This window comes from Ochotona princeps, chromosome 12 (assembly GCF_030435755.1).
Source record: "Ochotona princeps isolate mOchPri1 chromosome 12, mOchPri1.hap1, whole genome shotgun sequence".
NCBI lineage: Eukaryota > Metazoa > Chordata > Mammalia > Lagomorpha > Ochotonidae > Ochotona > Ochotona princeps.
Genome location: NC_080843.1, coordinates 46,089,700 through 46,111,449, shown reverse-complemented (window position 1 = coordinate 46,111,449; position 21,750 = coordinate 46,089,700). Strand labels below are relative to the sequence as shown.

Sequence of the window (21,750 nt, the reverse complement as noted above, 5' to 3'; positions counted from 1 at the left end):
ATGCACAGAAAAAAATAGAAAACAGGATTTCAGGATCAAATAAAAATGGGCAAATTTTAGGCTCACCAAAGAGAAGTAGATTCCTTCCCTGTGGGACTTCTCAGACTCTCTAGGGCAGAATAGGCTCACTTTTCTGCTGGCAGGGCTTGCAGCAGCATTTGCCCTGGGGAAACATTCCCCCTTTCTCCAAGTGTCACACCAGTGTCAGAATGCTATTCCCCCCAGGGGACATTTGGGAATGTCTGGAGACAGGTTGGTAGTCACAGCGGGAGGTCAGGTTAGAATATCCAGTGGGCAGCATCCAGGGGCACAGATTAGAATTAGATAGCAGCCAGTCTGCCTCAAGATCGATGATAGCACAGGTGAAAAGCCCTAGCTTCCAGTGGCCTCTTCTCCCATAAGTCTCTCTTTCTCCCCAAGGCCTCAGAAATGAGAGATGGCATGATAGCAAGAAAGGAGGAGAAAGAGAGATAGAAGAACAAATAAAGGAAGGATGAAGGGGAGAAAATGAAAATAGATAATAAAAGCAGACACAGGAAGAGACTGGGGGGAAGGTAGAGAAGTTGGATTCATGTGGACACCATCAATCTGTTTCTCTGGTGGGCAGTAAATGATCTGTGGTCCAGTGACAAGAGAATGGCATTTAGCATTGGAAAGAAACGAGCTAGCAAAAAGATAATCAAAGGCAGGTGCTAGTGTTGTGGCACAGCAAGTTCAGCCATAACTCGGAATATCCCCAGCCCATCATCATTTCAGTCCTGGCTGCTCTGCTTCTAATCCAGCGTACTGCTAGTGCACCTGGGAACACAACGTATGATGCCAAGTGCTTAAAGCTCCTGCCATGCACATGGGAGACCAAGATGGAGTTCTTGGCTCATGGTTTCAGCCTGGTCCAGCCCTGGTTATAGCAGCTGTCGGTTTTTCAAATAAACAATAATCTTTTTTAAACACTCCAGTGATTGTCAGGAGTTAGGGAGATAGGAATGACAGAATGGAGCAGAGAGGATTTTAGGGTCATGGATCCATTCTTTATCATGATATAACACTGGATATCTGCCATAGGACATTGGCCTAAACCCACAGAGTATACAGAGGGAGCTGTAACATCAGTCTATTGACTTGGGATGGTACTGACAGGTTGATGTAGGTACAGCAATTGTCCCTCTCTGTTGAGGGCTGCACAAGGCAGGGTAGGGCAGTGGGAGAGAAGCTGGGCCTATGGGGGTTAGGGTCCCAGGGTATCTGTGAAGTTTGTGTGCTTAACTTCACTACAGGATCAACTTACTAGGACTCTTAAAAAAAAAGAAATGCAAACCGAGTATTGGCTCATTCAGTGACCCCAGCCGGTCCCTGCCTTTATTACTTCTCTGGATTTAGGAAGGGCCATGGTTGTCGCTCTTCCATGGGCTGGTGGGGGGAGGCGAGGAAGATAGGGAGGGAGAGAGGCAAGGGATGGTTCAGGTGGGACCTCTGTGTCCCCTGTTTACCGCACTGGCGGCGGCCTCAGATCCTGCTGGGCTTCTTGGGGTCCTTGCCCTTGGCCGGCATGAAGGCGTAGAGCTCCTCGATGAGCATCTCCATGCGGGCCGTGACCTCAGTCACCGTGTCGATGACCAGCTTCTGCTGCAGCTTCAGCTTGTTGTTCTCCCACAGGGCCTTGTTCTCCTCCTGGAAGACACGGTGCTCCTCGCGCAGCACGTGCAGGGCCCTGTTCTCCTCTTGCAGCAGCCGGTTCTCCTCGCGCAGCGCCTGCAGCGCCTGGCTCATCTCCCGCAGCAACTGCAGGGCCTGGCTGCCACCACCACCTCCGCTGCCACTGCTGTCAGCCAGCCCGGGGCCCACCTTGGTCATCTCCTCTCCAGCAGGCCCTGCCAAGCTGTTGACCATCTCCCTGAGGGCGCGTAGGGTCTTGGCGTCCTCCTGAGGCGTAGAGGGTCCTTTGGGCTCCTCGAAGGGGGACGAGAGGCCAGGGCCTTGGTCTGGGCTGTGGGGTTCGTCGTGGGCCGAGATCACCGGCTTGGTCTCCTCGACTGGGGCGGCCTGATCGTCACCCTGGGCCCAGCAGTAGGCTTGTCTCTGCTCCAGCAACTGCTGCAGTGCGCGGTTCTCCTCCCTGAGCAGGTGCAACGTGCTGGTCTCCTTGGCGCGCTGCACCGGCGTGGCCACGCTGTCCCGCTTCATCACCTCCTGAGACGCGGTGTCCTTATGCAGCAGCGGCGAAGAGGAGCGGCTGTCCTCGCGGCCCAGAGGGGACTTGTGCTCTTCCCAGAAGACTTGCAGAATCTTATTCTCGCGGCGGAGGGCCTTGTTCTCCTCACGCAGGGACTTGTTCTCCTCACGCAGGGACTTGTTCTCATCCTGCAGCAGGTACTCCTTAGCCAGCCGCTTGTGATGCAGCTTGTGGTGGAAGGAGGAGGACGGCGAGAAGTACGGGGACTGCAGGCGACAGTTCTCGTTCACCCACCGCCCATCCTGGAAGACAAACATCTCGTCACTCAGCTGCACCCGTGGAGGATTGTAGTCCAGCTCCAGGTCCGCCTGCGAGGTGGGGCGCTCCATGGGATCCAAGGGCACGGAGGAGAAGCGGTTGAGCGGATACGAGTGCTGGCTGACTACCCTGCGGCTGGGCCTGGACAGAGCAGCCTGCCTGGAGCAGTGAGGGGTGGTGTACACGTTGTGGAGCCTGAGGAAGGGCTCGGCTGAGCCCCGCTGTGGGAGAGAAGGGACAAGCTGAGCGTTAAGCAAGGACCTAATGGATCCGGGGCTGGAAGTCAGAGAAGCAGCCCAGAAACTTTTGATAACACCCAGGCTGATCCTCTGGCCTTGCCACAGGGAGCTTGTCAGCTTCTTGGGCGATTCAGGAGGAACTATTGTCAATCCATGTCATTCCAGGTGGTACTATGCTTTAATCACCTTGAACACTGAGCTCAGCAAAACCCCAACCAGAAGTATCAGGCTAGGTCCCTACAAGCCTCTAATGAGAACACTGAACCACACGTTTTAGGGGTGTTTCTGTTTAAAGACACCTTTGCAAGTACCTGTCATTAACTCCCAAACATCAAATTGCTGCTAGCAGCACCTCACACCTGAACCAAGTTTGACACATATAAGTTTCTATATAGCACACATCACAGCCTTCTCCCAGGTAAGAACACCAGGCAGCACTTGGCTTGGAATGCCTCGCAAAATTTAATGCCTTTAAACAGTAAAATGACAAAGTGTGCATGGAACACAAAAACGCAAAGACAAACACACTAGTCACTAAATGGACCGTGCAAAGGATGCTACTTTCCAACATGAAAGTTGAAACAAGGAGGATTTCAACCAGGGACTCGGCCTTGGGCAACTCCAGTTTTTCAATGCTCTGTGCTATTTCTAAGAAGGGCCATAAATTTCTACAAATATTGACTCCAGGATCACATGCAAAATTTTGGCAAGTAGGCACATTCGAAAATATAGACACTCCAGAGAATGAGAACTGATTGCATACGGTAGAGGCTAAAGGCACTGGTTTTTGTTGCAGCCAAACACATATTTTGAATCATAGCCCCACAGCTAATCCATTACATGAACTTGAGCAAGTTGTTTGAGCTCTAGTTCCTATGATTTCCAATGGGGATCATTGTATCTACCTCCTCTTGTCATAGAACTATTTTGAGGATGTGAAAGAGATAATATACAAAAGTACTAAGCATGGGTTCTGGCACACTTGTGTCAAACACATACCACACACAGCTCTGCAAGTACTTCAAACACAGGTGTGTACCTAATTTGGCACAGCAAAGAGACTGCCTGAGTCCCTCAAAAGCCACCCAAATGCCATGTTCAAAATGATGGTGCTGAGGTCAACCCTGCTTTCTCCTTTGTCCCACCCAGGTCCATCCTATCTTATCACTTCTCAGCCTGTCCCAACAGCGACCCCTCAGCATATACCCCAGGTCCTCTCACAAAGCCAACCTCAAAGCAGATGCCAGCTGGTGATATTGCAAGGAAAAAGCACCATCCCAGACAAATCACCTGGTGAGCAGCATTAAAATTATAGAGAAGGTCATGTGATGTTGACCATGAGCCTCTAGAGACCACAATATAAAAATAGGGACTGGATCCACAAGGCTGGGATCCACCATGCCAGTGGCCCTCACACTTCCCAGTGCGGAATAATAATCCCAGTAGACTGTAAATGCAGATTCCAGGGCCTCCCTCTTGTGTACCTGATTTTCGGAATTTGAATTTCTAACCATCTTCTTCTGTCGACTCTGCCCACTGGTGGTCCAGACAGCTCCAAGCCTGGCAGTATATGCCATTTCCCCAGGTCACAGAGGCAACAAGGTAAAAGGCAAAGGAGTTGAGACCAGGGGCCACAAGGATTCCTGTCCCGGTTTTGTCACCCACAGGTACCCATCTTTGCTGAGTTGCATGTTTTCCACTAGTACAAACGAAAGAGCCTGATCTCTAAGGCACCTTCAACCATGGAAGGTTAATGAGACTTACCCATTAGATGGAAAGGGCAGGTGCCCTGAGCTTAGTTCACAACACAGTTGTGAGGACTGAATGGAATAATAAAGATGAAGCTGTTTTAAAACTGCCAAATGCCATAAAAATAAAGAATTGTTACAGAGAAAGGTGGATTTCACTAACGCTGGAATTCCATCCAGGATGTATTCAGAAAAAAAGTGGGCAGGTAGAATTCATGTTGGAGAAGAGGTTACAATTGCAACAATGAATTTAAATAAAAATAAGATCCTGAGCGCTGCTCCTAGATATGCCAAAAAGCATTTTATCCAAGTGTATTGAGATGCTCTCCAGGTAACAATTCCTCACGTATAGAGCTATTTTCACAATTTCACAGAGAGAGAAGACATAAAACAAGCCAGGGTATCTGCATTATATGCATGTATAGAGAAAGAGAAATAATTTGCACGGTGTATAAAATGGGTTACAATTTTATAAGACTCAAAGAGCTAGATAAATAGAAGACACAGTTCCATGCCATTAACTTTGCAATAAGCACATGTCATTAACTTGGTAAGGATATGCTCCATCTTCCAGATAGCAAGGGTGCAAGGGCATTCTGATCAGAACCTTATTTACTTTCAATAAATTCAGCCTCCACAGTTTTCACATTTCTCAACTGGGAAAGCACATTGGCTCCTGAAGCTGAGGCTGTGACCAGAATGTACCTCCCTGGGGAGCTCAGACTGTTTCCTTATAAGCTGAAGGGTCCTGAATTTCTGGGAAAATCAACCAAGGACATTAAGGTAACGAATCTGGAGAAGCCCCTTTGTCCTTGCACAAGAAGCGGAGCATGGCTCTGTCTGAGCAGGGTCTGGCTCCAGGAAAGATGGTCATGGAGCAATGTGACTTTAGTCGAATGTCCTTAGAGAAGAGGGAGAAGGCAAACACACACTGGGCTCCAGTTTCACGCTAGATCCAGTGCTGAACATTCTACCTATGGAATCCATTCAGTCTTCGCAACGTTCTCATAAAAAATACTATTATTCCCACTTTACAGATGGAGAAAATCAAACTTAAAGTTACATGACCAGCAGTTCTCCCACTAGGACACAAGTCCCGTACTGTCTTCCTGGACTTAGGAGTATACGGGGACTTGGGAAATACTACAGATTTGTTAAAGGACTTGCAGTACTTTGGGGGTCGAGATTTTTTTTTCTTTACCTTTTTCTGTGGAAAATTTCACACATACTCAGAATAATCAAACAAATTTCCATGTGCTCACGCCCCAGCTTCACCAGGGACGAAAGCCAGGCCATATTGCTTCATCCAAATCATCACCCAAGATCACCACTGGGTTATTTTAAGGTAAGGCAGCATCCTGTCATCTTATCCACAAACTCATCAAGTGTGTTTTTCTTTTGATAGAACAACCATATCATTTTTTACAGATTTTTTTATTAATTACATTGCATTACGTGGCACATTTTTATATGCACTGGGATTTCCCCCGCCCCTCCCCAAGTCCTCCCCCTACGGTGGATTGCTCCACCTTATTGCATTTCCATAGTTCAAATTCAGTTGAGATTCTTTCATTGGAGGTATTTACCAAGCATACAGTCCAGCATCTTATTGTCCTGGTAAGTTCAATAGTTTCTTGGTGAGACCATCTCTGGTCTGAAGGTAGAGCCGGCAGAGTATCATCCCAATCAATTAAAAGCCCCAACATAATATTTACAACCAATTACAACATTATGGCATTAATTGACATGGTATTGATTAACCAATATGTTAATAGGAAAATGCAGGTTCTCAACCACAACCTGTGACTTCTTCATAGACATTTCCATTTTGATTTATATTCAGCCGTAGAACAACCATATCATTATCACCCGTTTAAAATTTAACTATGGCTCTTGAATATCAGAAAATACTGAGAGCTTATATTCCAATTTCCTTGATTTCCTTTCTGCAATTGTTTTTGCTTCAATCAGGCACTCATCTTGATCCACCTTAGCATAGCACCTGTTCCTGTTTATATCCACTACAGCGTTTATGGCATGCTGTTTGGCTGCCTTTATTCTGTCTCCACATGCTGATCTGGATACACAAGGCACCATCAGCTGTCCCCTCAACAGAAATGCACTAAATGAAACTGTAATGAGAGGCAGATCCTTAGCAGTGGATCCTTATCATTTTGCACATCCAGTGACCTTCATCATATCCTCTCGCTCTCCGGCCTTGCTTGCCATGTCTGTACAGCGAAGGGTCAGAAACAGCACCCTTTTGGCGTAGCTTTCTCTTGTCTAATGAATCCCTATTTGAAAATGGGCACCAATATGGTCCCTGGAGTTCTCTTTTACCAAACTCACTGGCATTGTCTTTCCTCCCCGTCAACTCTTCCCAAGCAGCTCTGTGTGCTCTCTGCTCCATTCCTGCAGCACCCAGTCCAGGAAATACTGACTGACTTGTTCCCTTACCTCCTTCACAGAAATCACATATCCTGCCATTGATTTTGAGTCCTCCCATTTTCCTCCTGTTTAAGACAGGGTCAAGTCCAGCATCACCTCGTGACTGTTAGTTAGATAGAATATTTAAACATTATTCTGGAATTTTAATACTCTTGTGATTATTTAAATAGGTATTAGGAAAAGTGGCTGTTATTAAGGAGGGAACTAAGTAAAGCAGAACCAAAAGTAAGAAGATTAAAAGAAAAAAAATATTAAGTATGCAGGTATTGTGTCATCTGACAAGAATCATGGGTGCACACAGGGCAAACACTGAGCCTAAATGAAATCTTTCTTTCCAGTGGCATTTTACTGACTCCCATCAGACCCAGCTAGACTTAGTCCTCTCAAAGATAGCCCTATCTTTACCTGTGAAATTCCTCGTTCTAATCATACTCCCGCTCTGAATCTTCACTTATTCTCCCCTAACATTCATGTCAACAACTCAATGTATGACCTTTACAAAGTCACTTACCTTATATACCATTGCTATGCCTAGGAAATGTGAATTCTAACAGGATTCGGGGTCACCTCATGTGTATTGGGCATATTGTGCAATGCCTAACCCTGGATAATGCCATTCACAAAAGTTGTGACAGTGCATAATCCACACCATCATCCACAGAAGCCTGGATAACATTTGCCCTACTTACTTTAGAAGGTTTGCTGTAAACTCAAAAACAAATGGGGAACCTATAAAATTTTCTTTGTTTATAAAGAGCAGACAGCAATAAATTTTTACTATGTTCATAAGAGAAGTCACTTAACACTTCCCTAGAGGAGGATGCTATAAAACAAGAAAAACGTCACTGATTGATCACTATGCATCATATGATTTGCTGATTTTCCCATAACCATATGTAATATCTCACTCAAAAAGAAAACTGGCCTGGGTCTATATATATAATTATATAGCTGGTAAGGAAACAAAGCCAGATTTTAAGCCAGAATATTTGATTTCAAACTCTACACTCATTCTTTGACATTCCCTGTCAGGAGAACTGGAACAACAAACATCATATAGACAGTGAGGCTTAGGAAGTCCTTGCCAATGAATAAATCCATTAAAATGCACTGAGATGTCACGATGAGATATTACATGAACTCATTAAGATTCTAACACTTTCGACCAACATAATTGACAATGTCTTTAGCTTAGTATGCTTAGTGTTGTTTGTAAAACCAAATCCTCATTTCACTTCTTATTTTAAAGCTGTAAAATAGTCCCAGAGCAGGTCTGTGACTTCAAGAAGCAGATTCAGTAACTGTGAGCTCTTCTCCTTCTCAATTCCCCAGAGCTCTAGGTGCATCCATGAGTTTGACTTAAAGGATGCTGCCCTTGCACCCTATGCATGCTGGTTGTCCATCTGTCATCTGAAATCTATACTGAGGGGCCTGGCACGATGACTCAGCAGCTGGATTCTCGCCTTACGAGCACGAAGAGCCCATATGGGTGCTGTTTTGTATCCAGTTGTTCCACTTTCCATCCAGTTCTCTGTGACCTGGGAAAGTAAAGGAGGATGGCCAAGGACCTTGGGATCCTGCACCTGTGTGGGAGACCCAGAAGAACCTCCTGGCTCCTACCTTCAGATCGGCTCAGCTCCAGCAGCCATTGGCCACTTGGAGAGTGAACCAGTGGATGGAAAATCTTTCTGTCTCTCCTCTGCTTAAACCTGATCTGCCTTTCCAATAAAAAGAAATAAATCTTAAAAAAAAAAAAAAAAAAAAAGAATCCACACTGAGAAAACAGGCTCCAAATTCCAAGTAGTTTTGAGCTCAAAAGTCCCAACACTGAGTGTTTTTGAGAAGTTCATTTCACTTCTCTGAATGGCACATGAAAATGAATGCAAGCAGAGGCATTACGCCTACTGTCTGAAATTGTATGAGAAATAGAAAGTGGTAGGCAGGCTGGCTTAGGGATCAAACAGCCGTCAGTTCAACTGGCAAGGTCTCAACACTCCTGGCCTAAAGTCCTATAGCAAATGCTAAATAAACCTCTTAACAAAACGACCAGTTAGGAAGTGTGCACTCCAGCTAAGCAAGCTTGTGCAGAGACAAGGTGCCAGGCCTCCTTGGCCCAGGTTTGCAGCTGGTTCCTTCTCAGTAGATGTCCCCAGTCCATGGTATCATTAGGTTTGTTTCATAAGCCAACAAAAGGTCTGTCGATCAGAAGCCTCTGTAACACCCTGAGAAAGTATTCCTAGGGCAGCATTTGGCACAGTGATTAAGACTCTGGTTCGGATGATCATATCTCAATTTGCAGTGCTTGCCTCCAAGTCCTGGCTGTGATTCTGATCCAAATACACTTAATTTTTACCCTGTGAGACAGCCAGTGGCGGCTCAAACAATGTGGGTACCTGTCACCCACATAGCAGATCCAAACTGAGTTCCTCCTATTTCTAAGCTTCAGCCTAGCCCAGCCCTACCCGAGCTGTGGCAGACATTTAAGAACTAAATTAGAAGAAGGTCAACATCTCCCACTACAACTCTCTATAAAATTATTATGTATTTACGCTCCCCAGAGAGGGACAATAGCTGGGACTGGGCAGGGCCAAAGCTAGGAGGAGCTTGCCACACCATCCAGGCCTCCTTTATGAGTATCAGGGACTCAGACTTCTGGACCATCTTCTGTTGCTTCCTCAGCTAAATTAGCTCAAACTGGTACCTTATATGCAATGCTGGTGTCACAAGCAAGGACTCCACAACACATTAAACCATACTACTGTCTCTTTAATGTCTTATAAATTATAAATAAAACTTTAATAAATTATTTGGGGGCTGATGCAATGCCATGAGTTAAGCCATTTCTTACAATGCCAGCATCCCATTTCAGAGGCCAGTTTGAAATCCCAACTGTTCTATTTCCAATCCAGCTCCCTACTAATGTGCCTGAGAGAACAGCAAAAGATGCCTGAAGTGCTTGGGCCTCCACCACTTAATGTGGGAGACTCCAATAGAAGCCAGGAGTCAATCCTGGCTTCAGCTTGTCCCAGTCCAGGCTGTTGCTGCCACTTCAGGAGTGAACCACAGTGGATGAAAGATTCCTCTCTCTCTCTCTCTCTCTCTCTCTCTCTCTCTCTCTCTCTCTCTCTTTCTCTCTCTCTCTGTCACCTTGCCTTTCAAATAAACAAAATAAATTATAAACAAAACTTAATAGGAATAAATAAATATGAATTTGTATATATTTTTGAAAGTTCTCCGAAGCCTGAGAGGTAGATCCCATCGCAGCACAGCTGTTGGGCTCAGAAAATGATACCCCAAGATGTGTTTGACATGTTGACTAGAGAGAACAAAAGCTATAGCCTTAGGTCTTTGGGATCCCCACTTAACACAAACTTTCTCTCTCTCTCCTAAATCACAGGAAGAGGATTTCTGTGAAGTTTTCTTCCCTGATTAAGGGAGTTCCTCTACAAGTAAGGTCATCCCTTTCTCTGCTATTTCATTCAACAGAGGATATGAATTAACAAGAGAATTAAACCAAAATTCTAACACCTCATTCAGAGACTTTGGTCCAAGAACCACCATCACCCTGAGGGCTGTGACCTGAGACTTGGCTGCACCATAAGATAACCAAGATATCCTTTGTTCATGGTGCTTCCTTCACCATCTCACGGCCTGTAGTGCCCCCTATTGTCCCCAGACCTTCATTCCTCCATGTCATCATCTCCCAAAAACCCTAGTCCCTGGTTATCTCCATAACCCAAGGTGCAGTTCAAGCATCAACAATCTGGCCAGTCTTTTGGGTTTCATTGCTTACGTGGTCCTGTGTATTTGCTTGTAAATAAATTTGATGTCTCTGCTCTTGTTAGTTTATCTATTGGGTATCTGCTCCAGCAGATTCAATTATGAAACTTTCAGAGAGAGGATGAAACTTCCTCTCTCCCCACCACCATAAAGGAGAGTGATCTCTGCCTCAGTCCTTGGAGATGCTTTCAAAAAGTGATAGAGACCCAACTGGTGGGAAAAACGGAAGTTGGCTTCTTCGTGGAAAAATGAGTCAGAAAGTGGATTCAGAAGGGGATCAAAATGGACTCTGGGCTCATCATACCTTCCCATCAAGCTTTGTTGACCTCAGAAGCCATGTACTCACAGCTCTGACCACATGATGCATTCCTGCTGGAAATGCAAGAAGATCCCTATGCACAAACATTGCCCTCACTGATGCCTGCAGTCCCACGTAGGGACTGGAATTGTTTCTTAGCTTTAGATCTGCCCATATCCCTGGTATGTCCTTCGTATAAATATGACTTACCCTGGAAGGGAAATGCTTGAAATCATCAACAACGGAATGCCTTAATCAGATCATTAGTCTTGTGGCAAGAGAAAAGCATGGTGGAGGGTGGCGAGAACAAGCAGCTGGAAGGAGGCAGACATAGGTCAAAGGAAAGAGGGAGGTCGTGGGGCTGAAGCTTCTTATTGGTGCTACAGGATTTGTAAGGAACAGGACTTCTGAGTGAACCCTGCTGGAATGGAGTTACTGGGGTTGGTGGCCTTTATAGGAAGACTGGACAATGTATGCTAGAGCTTCCTCACTCATGGAAAAGTGTGGCTACCACAGACCAGACAAGTGTTGCTACCACAAATATTTGCAGCTGAATTCCAGTCTAGTGATAAAAAATTGAATGAATATGGGCCCGGCGGCATGGCCTAGCGGCTGAGGTCCTCGCCCTGAATGCTCCGGGATCCCATATGGGCGCCTGTTCTAATCCTGGCAGCTCCACTTCCCATCCAGCTCCCTGCTTGTGGCCTGGGAAAGAAGTAGAGGACAGCCCAAAGCTTTGGCACCCTGCACCCGCGTGGGAGACCTGGAGGAGGTTCCTGGTTACCGGCTTCGGATCGGCGTGCACCGGCCCATTGCAGCTCACTTGGGGAGTGAATCATCAGATGGAAGATCTTCCTCTCTGTATATCTGACTTTGTAATAAAATAAATAAATCTAAAAAAAAGGATTTACTTTAAAAAATTGAATGAATAAGGATAACAAAGAACACTCAATAACCCCAGATACTTTTAAGGTATGTGAAGCTAGAAGACTCCAAGATTCCAGAAAGAAACACCAAATACACTACTAATCGTCAGATGATATGACAAAGCTAAGTCTCATTTTCATCTTACAAAATTAGCTCAGATCCCTGGGACTATGATCAGGCCAATGTTTGTTTTAATAGATGCTAACAGTTAAAAGAAAATTTCTCAATGGTAAGCATGATGAATTTTCATAGAATCACATTAACATCAAAGATGGCAAGAAGATGCCATTCATGGTAGTTTTAGCTAACTGTTTAGCACAGAATCTCAAATCATGCTCTGAAGAGCTGTTTACATTTGCAGAGCTATGGGTACTGTAAGCGGGATTCCAACATTTTAGAAGAATAAGCCTGAAACAAAGGGGAAGAGAATAAGGCAACAGGAAGGGAAAATAGAGGCACTGAAGAGTTCATCTAATCTGGTGTAGATCTCCACTAAGGATCTAGGACTACACAAGCCTTGACAAAATTCAGAAAGCCCTTGGTGGGGAAATGTGAAGACCTGCTAGAATCCAGTCTTACATACCAAACAAACAAGGTGATCACTCAGCCTGGGAAATACCCTTGATGGCATGCAAGTTTATGAGTTGAAGGGAAATTGGTCAGAAAACACAAATATTGTATGTGAGGAAAAGAGAGAAGAGGCACCATCTGCTACAAAATGAAGAGACTTTCATAGTTAAAAAGTGACCTGGCCCAGCTAAGTGACACATGCCCAGCCTGAGTCACAACAGAGAGTATGGTCATTGACCTAGGTTCAATCCCTTGCCTCCAATCCCACTACTAGCAGAGGGGTTCTGGGGTTCCCATTCTTATACCTAGAAAATCTCACACTTGCATGCTCTTGTGCTCAACACATGATATGACCAATAACCACTTAATATTCCTTCCCCCTTGAGTCCCACATCAGTTTTTACCTCCAAGCTGTGCACCATTTCATTTAGGGAGAGATAGCAAGGACACTTTCTCTCAACCCTCGTGGTGGTTTAGTGCCCACGTCCTCCCTGCAGATGACTAGCCTACAACATCCTGGATGTTTCCTGAAGCCTGGTGTTTGGCTTGTATTTCTTTGGCAAATGTACCTCTGAAACCACCTCTGTCTACATGGTGCACATGTACCAGACAATTGATGTGCCCTCACTATACACCCACCCTGCCCTCTAACAGCTCAGTAGCTGTACCAGTAACCACAGCATAGGAAGTAGGTATCCAAAGAACAAGCTGGAGGCTTATTCTTAAGCCTCCTTTTCTCCGCTTTGACTGCTAGGCTATTTCTGGGAGTGGATAGGGAAAGTTGTGCTGAGTATAGATGGAAGAATCTTTCCAGTCTCTATCATGTGATCATTATTTCTTCAAATCCTGTTTCTACCTTCATTGTCACTCCCACCCTCATCCCATTCTGACATCCTTTACCTGTTCCTGAACACTGCAAAGATCAATTCACGCAGGTTGTGAAGAACCAAAGGAGCAAAATCCAACTATCAGAGAATGGTGGCCAATTAAACTCCCTGTACACAGCAGTAGAATTAAATCCAGAAGGGTTCCTATAGCTATCACAATCTTGTCAAATGATCAAGAAGAGAGCTATATTCTAGCAAAGCTTTGTGAGCTGAGAAGTATGGAATGCAGCTGCTCATTACAAAGTCTTAAGGATATTGTGAAAACAAAACAACCAGAATATTTTCTTGTCCTCTACTTGTGCCTCTTGCTGAATATATGCCTTAAGTTGTCACAATTACCCTCATAGAATGCCCATTGGTAATCCATCCTCCTCCTACACAACCCTGGACACAGCTTTCTGACAGTTACCTCTGCATTGGGTCTCTCCATTCTACATTTCAACCCCTCCTGCTGCATGGCCATGGTCTTCCCAAGGGGCCTAGAGTGACTCTGAAGAAAGCAAGGCCTTGCCCTTTGTGACATAGCGGCAGGAGGAACAATCACAACGAGAGAACTCTGCCAAGCAAACAGGAACTTGTAGGGGGAGACCTCAGAATCTCAAGTCTGTCAGGTATTCACCAATTCATTGGGCCCAGGAAAAACTCACTCATCCCTAATTGTGCTCTCTCTGTGGCACATAGCAGGGCTTGATCCTCCTGACATCTCCAAGTGACACTATGGCATCTAGCTGACTCACTAGATTTTCTTCTCATGCATTCATTCTTAATCATTTGATTCTAAGCCCCAGTTCCATTTGTTCCCACCAGAAATCCAGATTGCTTGTATAACAGCAAGCATGATAAAGGGCCTCCTTTTAAGATGGTAGATTTTTTTGTCTATAAAAAAACTTGAAACCTATGAAACTGTGTCATATAATGCAACATAATTAATTTAAAAAAAACTTGAAATGTTAGAGTTTCCAGGTCATCTGGCAGTCTGCCAGGCATCATTCAGACTCCAAATATAAGGGGAGCCCAAGGCCTCCAGAGACCCCAGACACACAATGGAGGTGATGGGGCATGGGGTAAGGAGGAGGCAGTCAACCAGCACACAACTGGAATCACAGGCTTTGACTCTTCCGCTCACTCTACATTTTGCTGGAGTTTTGGAAGAAGAGGGTTATTCTGGCTTAGGCAGATAGATTGCATGCTTCTGTAATTAATCCTACCTGAGGCAGAACCACATTGATTGGAATTTCTAGACTTTCAGGTCTGGTATCTCGTTTTCTTGTAAAATTTGGCCTTGAGTGCTGTGGAAAAGAGAAAAGATTTATGCTTCCCAACCCATCCTCTGGATCTCAGTTCCTCATCTGACAAGCATTAGATTTTCTACTCACTTATCCCCTCCTTATCAATCAGGCACATCTTGAAAATTTGAGTGTGAAAGCATCTGTAGATGATCTCTGGTAAGATGTTTCATTAAACAGCAATTAAGACAGGTATCATAGTTGTAATGATCTAACTTGAATGTTCTGTGGGTCTGAATGTTTCAAAAGTCTTTTAAGTACAGATTCTAAGCAAAGATATCTATATCCTTAACTACTGTTTCCATCATAAATAAAAAATCGTACCAAAGTAAGATGCCAGGTATAGGTCCTATGCGGGTGTTGGTCACCAAAACACTCAGAACATTCTGCAGGTGACATCACAAAACCATATGGTGTTTCTCAAGGCGCATGGCTTCTCTCTGAACATCACAGGCAGGAATGAAGCTTCTGACAGGTAGGAAGAGTTTCACACCAGCTATGACCACTTGGCCAGTCAGGGTCAGTATGACACATAGTACTTCAAACACCAGCCCCTTGTTTGGTCATCTCTGATGTCAGACAAAGCAGAGACCCCTGCTGTCTCTTCAAAGGGGGAAATGTCTACTTGTAGCTGTATCACTTAAGAAGAAACTTCAAATGAACTCCAGTGCAAAGTAGGAAATATAGCCTGAGCAGCTTTCTAGCACCACTGAATTATCTAATTCCCTATTATCAGTGGGTGCCCCACAACTCAACTCCCTTCTGAAACTATCCACCTGAAGCTGGTGCCAGATCCCAGAAGTTAGGGGCTCAGTCTCCCAAAAGCGCCAAAAATGAGTCTGAGTCACCTGTACTTCTAATTGATCAACTATAAGAGGTTTCATAACCCCCTCATTGGATTCAATAAATCGTTGGAATGGCTCATAGAACTCAATGACAACACAACCCAGGATCACCAAATAGACAAGCCTTGCAGGGGAGGTATTGGGCAAAGAAGGTGGCTTGGAGTGTTAGAGTCCGAGCCAAAGCCCCCAGACGTCAGGGTGTGAGATAGTCAACCCCCTGAGAACGACAAAGAGTCTCGCTGGTAATGCAAACAGCAAACAGAGTTTATTGAGCCAGCATGCTGGGGTCAGACCGCACTTAGGGCACACAGGCCAGCCAAGCAGGGCAGTCAGACCCTGAACAAGCCCCAGACAAAAGTTTATATAGACCCTTTTGGGCTGGGAAATACATCAAAAGTAGCAACCTTAGACATATGGCCTTCAGGCACAGGCAGCCTGTTCTGTTCCCATACCCATTATCTGTATGGCTCATCCCATTCTCACATCCTTATTTTCCTCCTGGTTCCTGGGACCGGAGAAGAATTGCGCCCTTGCCTTCACAAAGTTGCAAGGCAGCAAAGAACAGATTTATCACTAAAACGGAATCCTTCCAAAGTCCAGGCACCTCCTGGCCTAGCAAAGTAGCAGTTTTTCAATACAAAGGAATCTCACACTGCCCAAAAATAACATTTTACCCACACTCTAACAGGAGTGCCCTAAATGCCCCCTGGGAGGCCATCTTCCCAATGCCTCCATGGATCTACCCACAGAACAGCTTTCTGAATCTCACTGTTATGGAGAATTCTGTGAAGATTTCATTAAACAAACATGGTTAATTAAACCTCCACTCCTTCCCCCTTCTTAGAGGTAGGAGTGAGGGTGATGCTGAATGTTTTAACTTCTCAATTCCATGGTCCATTTCTTGGGCAGCTAGCCCCCAGCCTCCAAGAGTCACCTCATCAGCTCAAACTCTGGAGTATTCCAAATGGGCTAATTACAAACAATTAAAGACACGCAGAAAATTCCAAGGATTTTAGGGTTATGTGCCAGGTATAAAGAACAAAGGCCAAGGATTTTTTTCTCATTATACCACATAGATGACATCATCAAGACCACAATGTCCCATGCCCTGGTATCATTTCTATCGTATCATTCACCACCAGAGGATGTTAATGAAAGCCTTTTTGTATAACTTAAGCCTGCATTAGCCAGAGAACTCCAGTGGCACATCTTTATCCCATATGCAGTGCGAAGGGAGTGATAGACCAGAGGCAGCAGATCCTGAGACCCCAGAAATACCCACTTGAGTCTCCCACACCCAAGTTTACAGGAAAGCTTCGTTTTTAAGACCCAACATAACCAAGGACTACCAGTATGGGCACCAAGGACTACACCCCAACTGTCAAGGAGACCACAGGGAATTGGAGTGCCTTCGGAGGCTAAGTACTCTGAGGTCATCTGCTCCCACTTGAATCTCCCACATGGGATAGAAGAAGTTCAAATCCCTCCTTGCAGAGCCCAATGTCACCAGAACAACAGCCAGGAGCCCTGAGAGGTCTACAGAAACAGAAGAACAATAAACTCCCTCCGAGACCAGGGAGAGGAGCTTTCTCTGGTCCTTGCTTAGTTCCAGTACTGGATCCCCACCCTCTCTTGCAATGACCATCAGGATTGCCCTGGAGCCCTCCCCCCCAAAACAAAACAAAACAAACAAACAAACAACAACAACAAAATTAGAATAGACAGAGAACAACTAGGAAAGCTTAGAACTAGACAGGAAACGATCAGTGGGGACTCACACATACCTTAGTAGGTAGGACACGAAAATAAACTACTCCTAACTAGGGCATGGAGGATTTCTCTGCACACCCCTCCCAACAGTGTTCTATGCCTCAGTGGGTGTCACATGCCTTGCTAAAGGTATAAGCCAGTTTAGACTACCCTAAAATCTGCCAAGTTCAGTAAAAATTATACTTCAACACAATAAACTGCTAAATACTAAAATGAAAATAGACATGAGATAGTTGAATGGTATCCTATAGCCAATTTAAGGTAAATGGAAGCCAGTTGTATACAAACTATAATTGGAATGTTAAGGAAATAGTCTCAGGATGTGGTTAAGAACTCGCATTGTCTAACATATCAGTCACTCAATACAATGTTTATTAATCCCATAATGTTGGAAACTGTTGTTGATGTTATGTTATGGCATTTAATTGGTCGGAATGATATTCTGCCAGCTATGTCTTCAGACCAGAGTTGGTCTCCCCAAGAAACTGTTGCATTGAGCTGGACAATAAGATACAGGACTCTATGCATGGCACATGCTTGCATTGAAAGAAGCAAGACTAGATTTCAACTGTAATACTGCAATAAGGTGGAGCAATCCACCATCGGGGGAGGGCATGGGGAGGGATAGAGGAACATCCGAGCCTATGAAACGTTGCTATAAAATGAAATGCAATTAAAATATATACATATACTAAAAAAAGACACAACATACACAAGTTCAAAGATATACCTATAGAAAAAGCAGGAAGGTGATTAATGACCGTTCATTTTACAAATTTCTCCAAGGATTTCTTTAATTTTTAAATTGTGGTTATGAACACAGAGAGTTAAATCAACCAACTTAAACACGTTTAAGCAGTCATGTTGAGCATATTCATATTGTGCAGCACATATCCAGAATCTTCTCATCTTGCAAAATGGAAACTTTGTGTTCAGTAAACTATTTTCCCTTACTCCTCTTCCTGGATCATGACAACCACCTTTCTATTTCCTCTTGTTATAACTGTGACCACTTTAGATGCCATAAAAATGGAATCACAGAGTATTTGTGCTTTTCAAAAGATCTACTTATTTGTTTGAATTGCGGAGTTACAGAGAGAGAATCTTCTATCCACTGTTTGACTGCTCAAATGGTAAAAGTGAGGGCAGGATCGGGCCAAAGACAGGAACCTGGAGCTCCAGGTGAGTCTCCCACATGGGTGCAGGGGCACAAGAACTTAGGCCATCCTCCACTGCCCTCTCAGGTACACTAGCAAACCGCTGGATTGGAAGTGGAGTAGCCAGACACAAGCTGGTGCCTACATGAGATCCCAGAGTCACAAGCAGCAGTTTATCCCACTATGGTACAACATTGGCTCCAGAGTATTTGTCCTTTTGTTATCATTCATCGAATAGAATGGCCCCTATGTCCATCCTTGTTGTATCAGTGGTATGATTTCCTTCCTTCCAAAAGCTGAATAATAATGTATACTATAGCAATATTATATATTATTATGCATGTTATAGTATACATTATTCTTGGGTAATATGTTGTGATTACTGATTATTATTAGAATATATGCTATATTTTATTTATTCATTCATCTATCTATAAACCTTTGGAGTTTTTCCTCCTCTTGGCTGTTGTGAACAACACTACAATGAACATGGAGACAAAAAACCTCCTGGGCCCGGCGCTGTGGCCCAGCGGCTAAAGTCCTCACCTTGAACACCCCGGGATCCCATATGGGCACTGATTCTAATCCCATCCAGCTTCACTTCCCATCCAGCTCCCTGCTTGTGGCCTGGGAAAGCAGTCGAAGATGGTCCAAAGCTTTGGGAACCTGCACCTGTGGGAGACCCCGAAGAAGCTCTGGGCTCCTGGCTTCAGATTGGCTCAGGTCCAGCCATTGCAGCCACTTGGAGAGTGAACCATTGGATGGAATATCTTCCTCTCTGTCTCTCCTCCTCTCTGTATATCTGACTTTGTAATAAAAATAGACAAATCTTTTACAAAAATCTCTTGTGTTGAATTTGTTGGGATCTACAATCAGAAGGGGATTGCTGAATCCTAAGGTGGTTCTGTTAGGTTTTGTGAGGATAGGCCATCTCCGTCCTCCTGCTGGGGGACCACCTTCTCTCTGGCTCTCAGGTTGATGGAGCTCAGTGTGGAGGGTGGGAGGGCGAGGCCCGAGTCCGGGTGAGCAGGCAGGAGGGTTGAGCGGGAGGAGGTTGGAGGGTTGGATGCCACCCTAGAGTGGGTGGCCACGCTCGCGGCGCCGGTGCCAGGGCACAGAAGGAGTGGAGAGCCAGCTTAGAGAATGCACCGGACAGGCCAGGCAGGGTCTCGGGAAGTTTTGTGGACATGATAATGCATGCCCGCATCTCTTCTCTTCCTCCCTATTTTGGGAGCATTGAGGGAGAGGCTTTCTGGATGTGGGAGTTCTCCCTGGATGGTGTTGCACACAGGTGCAGGGCAGGGTTTCTCTAAGCTGCCCCCAGGAAGAAGGCTAAAACTCATGTGACAGGGACATGGGACCAGTGCAGGTGTCCCTGCTGACCTGCTCCCAGGCCTTGTTTCTGCCTTCCATTGTACAAAAAATTTGCTTTGTTGAAAATTTCCGATTCTGGGGAGGACACAATTGGTTAAGCCTTCCCTTGCAAGCAAAGGGATCCCATATCACTGCCGATCCCTATCCCAGATGCTCCACTTCCCATCCAGCTCCCTGCCTGTGGCCTGGGAAAGCAGGAAACGACAGCCCAAGGCCTTGGGACCCTGCACCTACATGGGAGACCCAGAGGAGGCTCCTGGCTCCTGGCTTTGGATTGGCTCAGCTTTGACTGTTATGGCCATTTGGGGAGTGAACCCGAGGGCGGAAGAGCTTTCTGTCTCTGTAAACCTACCTTTCCAAAATAAATAAATAAATAAATAAATCTTTTTTTCCGTTTAAGAAAAAAAAGATTTTGTAAGGAACCATCACGCTGTTTTCCACAGCAGCTGCACTCTTCTGCAATCCCAAAATTAGAAGGGATCTGAATTCCCCATATCCACACCAATGTTGGTTTTCTGTTTTTCTAAGAGTTTCTTTAAATGGCTTACCCTCATTGTCTGAAAACAGAATTGCATTTTCCTTCATACACACACCTTGTCTGGGTTACAGTGAGAAATGCTGGGCAAAGCATGAAGGAAATGTGGTTGTCCCCAAAAAACATAGACCTGGAAGAAACTGAGAGAGAGCAAATGGCCTTTCTGACCATTGGGTGTGAGCTAGGAAAACCAAGCAAAGAAGAAAGCTGTTGGGCCCTGCGTGGTAGCTCAGCGGCTGAAGTCCTCACCTTGCATGTGCTGGGATCCCATATGGGCGCTGGTTCTAATCCCCGTGGCCCTGTTTCCCATCTAGCTCCCTGTTTGTGGCCTGGGAAAGCAGTCAAGGATGACCCAAAGCCTTAGGACCCTGCACCTGCGTGGGAGACCCAGAGGAAGCTCCAGGCTCCTGGCTTCGGATTGGTACAGCTCCAGCCATTTCGGCTGCTTGGGGAGTGAATCTTTGGACAGAAGGTCTTCCTGTCTCTCCTCCTTTCTGAATATCTGACTTTGCAATAAAAATTAAAATAAATCCTTTAAAAAAACCCTGTTTCCTAGGGATGCTTTAGCAACAAGTCATACACTGGATGGCTTGAAACATCACAAATGTGTTGTTTCGCCCTTTTAATGGGGAAAGGCAGATGCAGAAATCCAAATCAGCCATGCTCCTGCTGATGCCTGTCCAGGAGAATCCTTTCTTGCCTCTATGTGGCTCAAGGGGTTGTCAGCAACATGTAGTACCCCCTCACTGGCACAGCGGCACTTTGAGCTTCACCTTTGTCATCACCCTGTGTTGTTTTGCTGCCAACCTCTGTTCTCTTTTTCCTCTAAGGATGCCAGTCCTACTGGATTCAAGGTCCATGATACCCCAGGCTGACCACCTCCCTGATGATCCTATTACCACACCAGTCAAGGTTCAGAGAGGGAGATTTTGCCATATCTTTGTAGGGGAAAACAATTCAGCCTGTATCAGAAGCCACCATTAGCTAGACACCTAGCAAGCACAGGCCCCAGCATGCTTTATGGATGCTGATTCCTCAAAATAAGAGCCACTGCCAGGTACTCTCACTCTAGGTGTAGGTATACTATACCTTTGGCGGGGGGGGAGGGGTGGTTAAACCCATCCTCCTCTTCTCAGCCCATCTCCAGCAGCTTCAGTCCTTCAGCAGGAGGGGCCTGTAGTGCTGGGGCAGCCAGGAGCACACGCCTCCCCATCTGGAAGACACCACTCTCAGAAAGTAGCCTGTTGCCCTGATGGGAGTATTTGTAATACCACTATACATATTTCTCATTTGTATTAGCATTTTTTGTTATGTTATTTTCCTGGTTCTTAGTGCCCTGTCTTCTCCACACTTTGTCCAGCTATTGTCTAGTTCTCCCTTGGGTCGTAAAAACCTGAT

The 21,750-nt window shown here is 45.3% G+C and overlaps 1 protein-coding gene across 3 annotated transcripts; it reads right to left on the bottom strand.

Moving 5' to 3' along the window:
- Positions 1-1,345: 1,345 nt before the first annotated feature.
- CBY2 (chibby family member 2) lies at positions 1,346-15,188 on the bottom strand. Of its 3 annotated transcripts, none has more exons than XM_058670744.1 (3): positions 14,996-15,188; positions 14,594-14,674; positions 1,346-2,472 (listed from the first exon to the last, which is right to left on the bottom strand). In XM_058670744.1, the coding sequence occupies exons 1-3, from the start codon at positions 15,068-15,070 to the stop codon at positions 1,504-1,506; spliced, it is 1,125 nt and encodes a 374-aa protein (XP_058526727.1). In that variant the 5' UTR covers positions 15,071-15,188; the 3' UTR covers positions 1,346-1,503. The 3 variants fall into 3 exon arrangements, with proteins under 3 accessions (XP_058526727.1, XP_058526725.1, XP_058526726.1); XM_058670742.1 differs by having other exon boundaries at positions 1,347-2,709; positions 14,996-15,187; XM_058670743.1 differs by lacking the exons at positions 14,594-14,674; positions 14,996-15,188 and adding an exon at positions 13,795-13,954 and having other exon boundaries at positions 1,348-2,709.
- Between the last annotated feature and the right edge of the window lie 6,562 nt (positions 15,189-21,750).

Bases quoted from the DNA above. Each gene is read 5' to 3' on its own strand.
- CBY2 (XM_058670742.1), bottom strand. From the start codon at position 15,070: ATGTCACCTGCAGAATGTTCTGAGTGTTTTGGTGACCAACACCCGCAT. The intron at 14,675-14,995 runs GTACGATTTTTT...TCTTTTCCACAG, and splicing joins ATACCTGGCATCTTACTTTG to CACTCAAGGCCAAATTTTAC. The intron at 2,710-14,593 runs GTAGGATTAATT...TCTCTCCCACAG, and splicing joins TCAATGTGGTTCTGCCTCAG to CGGGGCTCAGCCGAGCCCTT.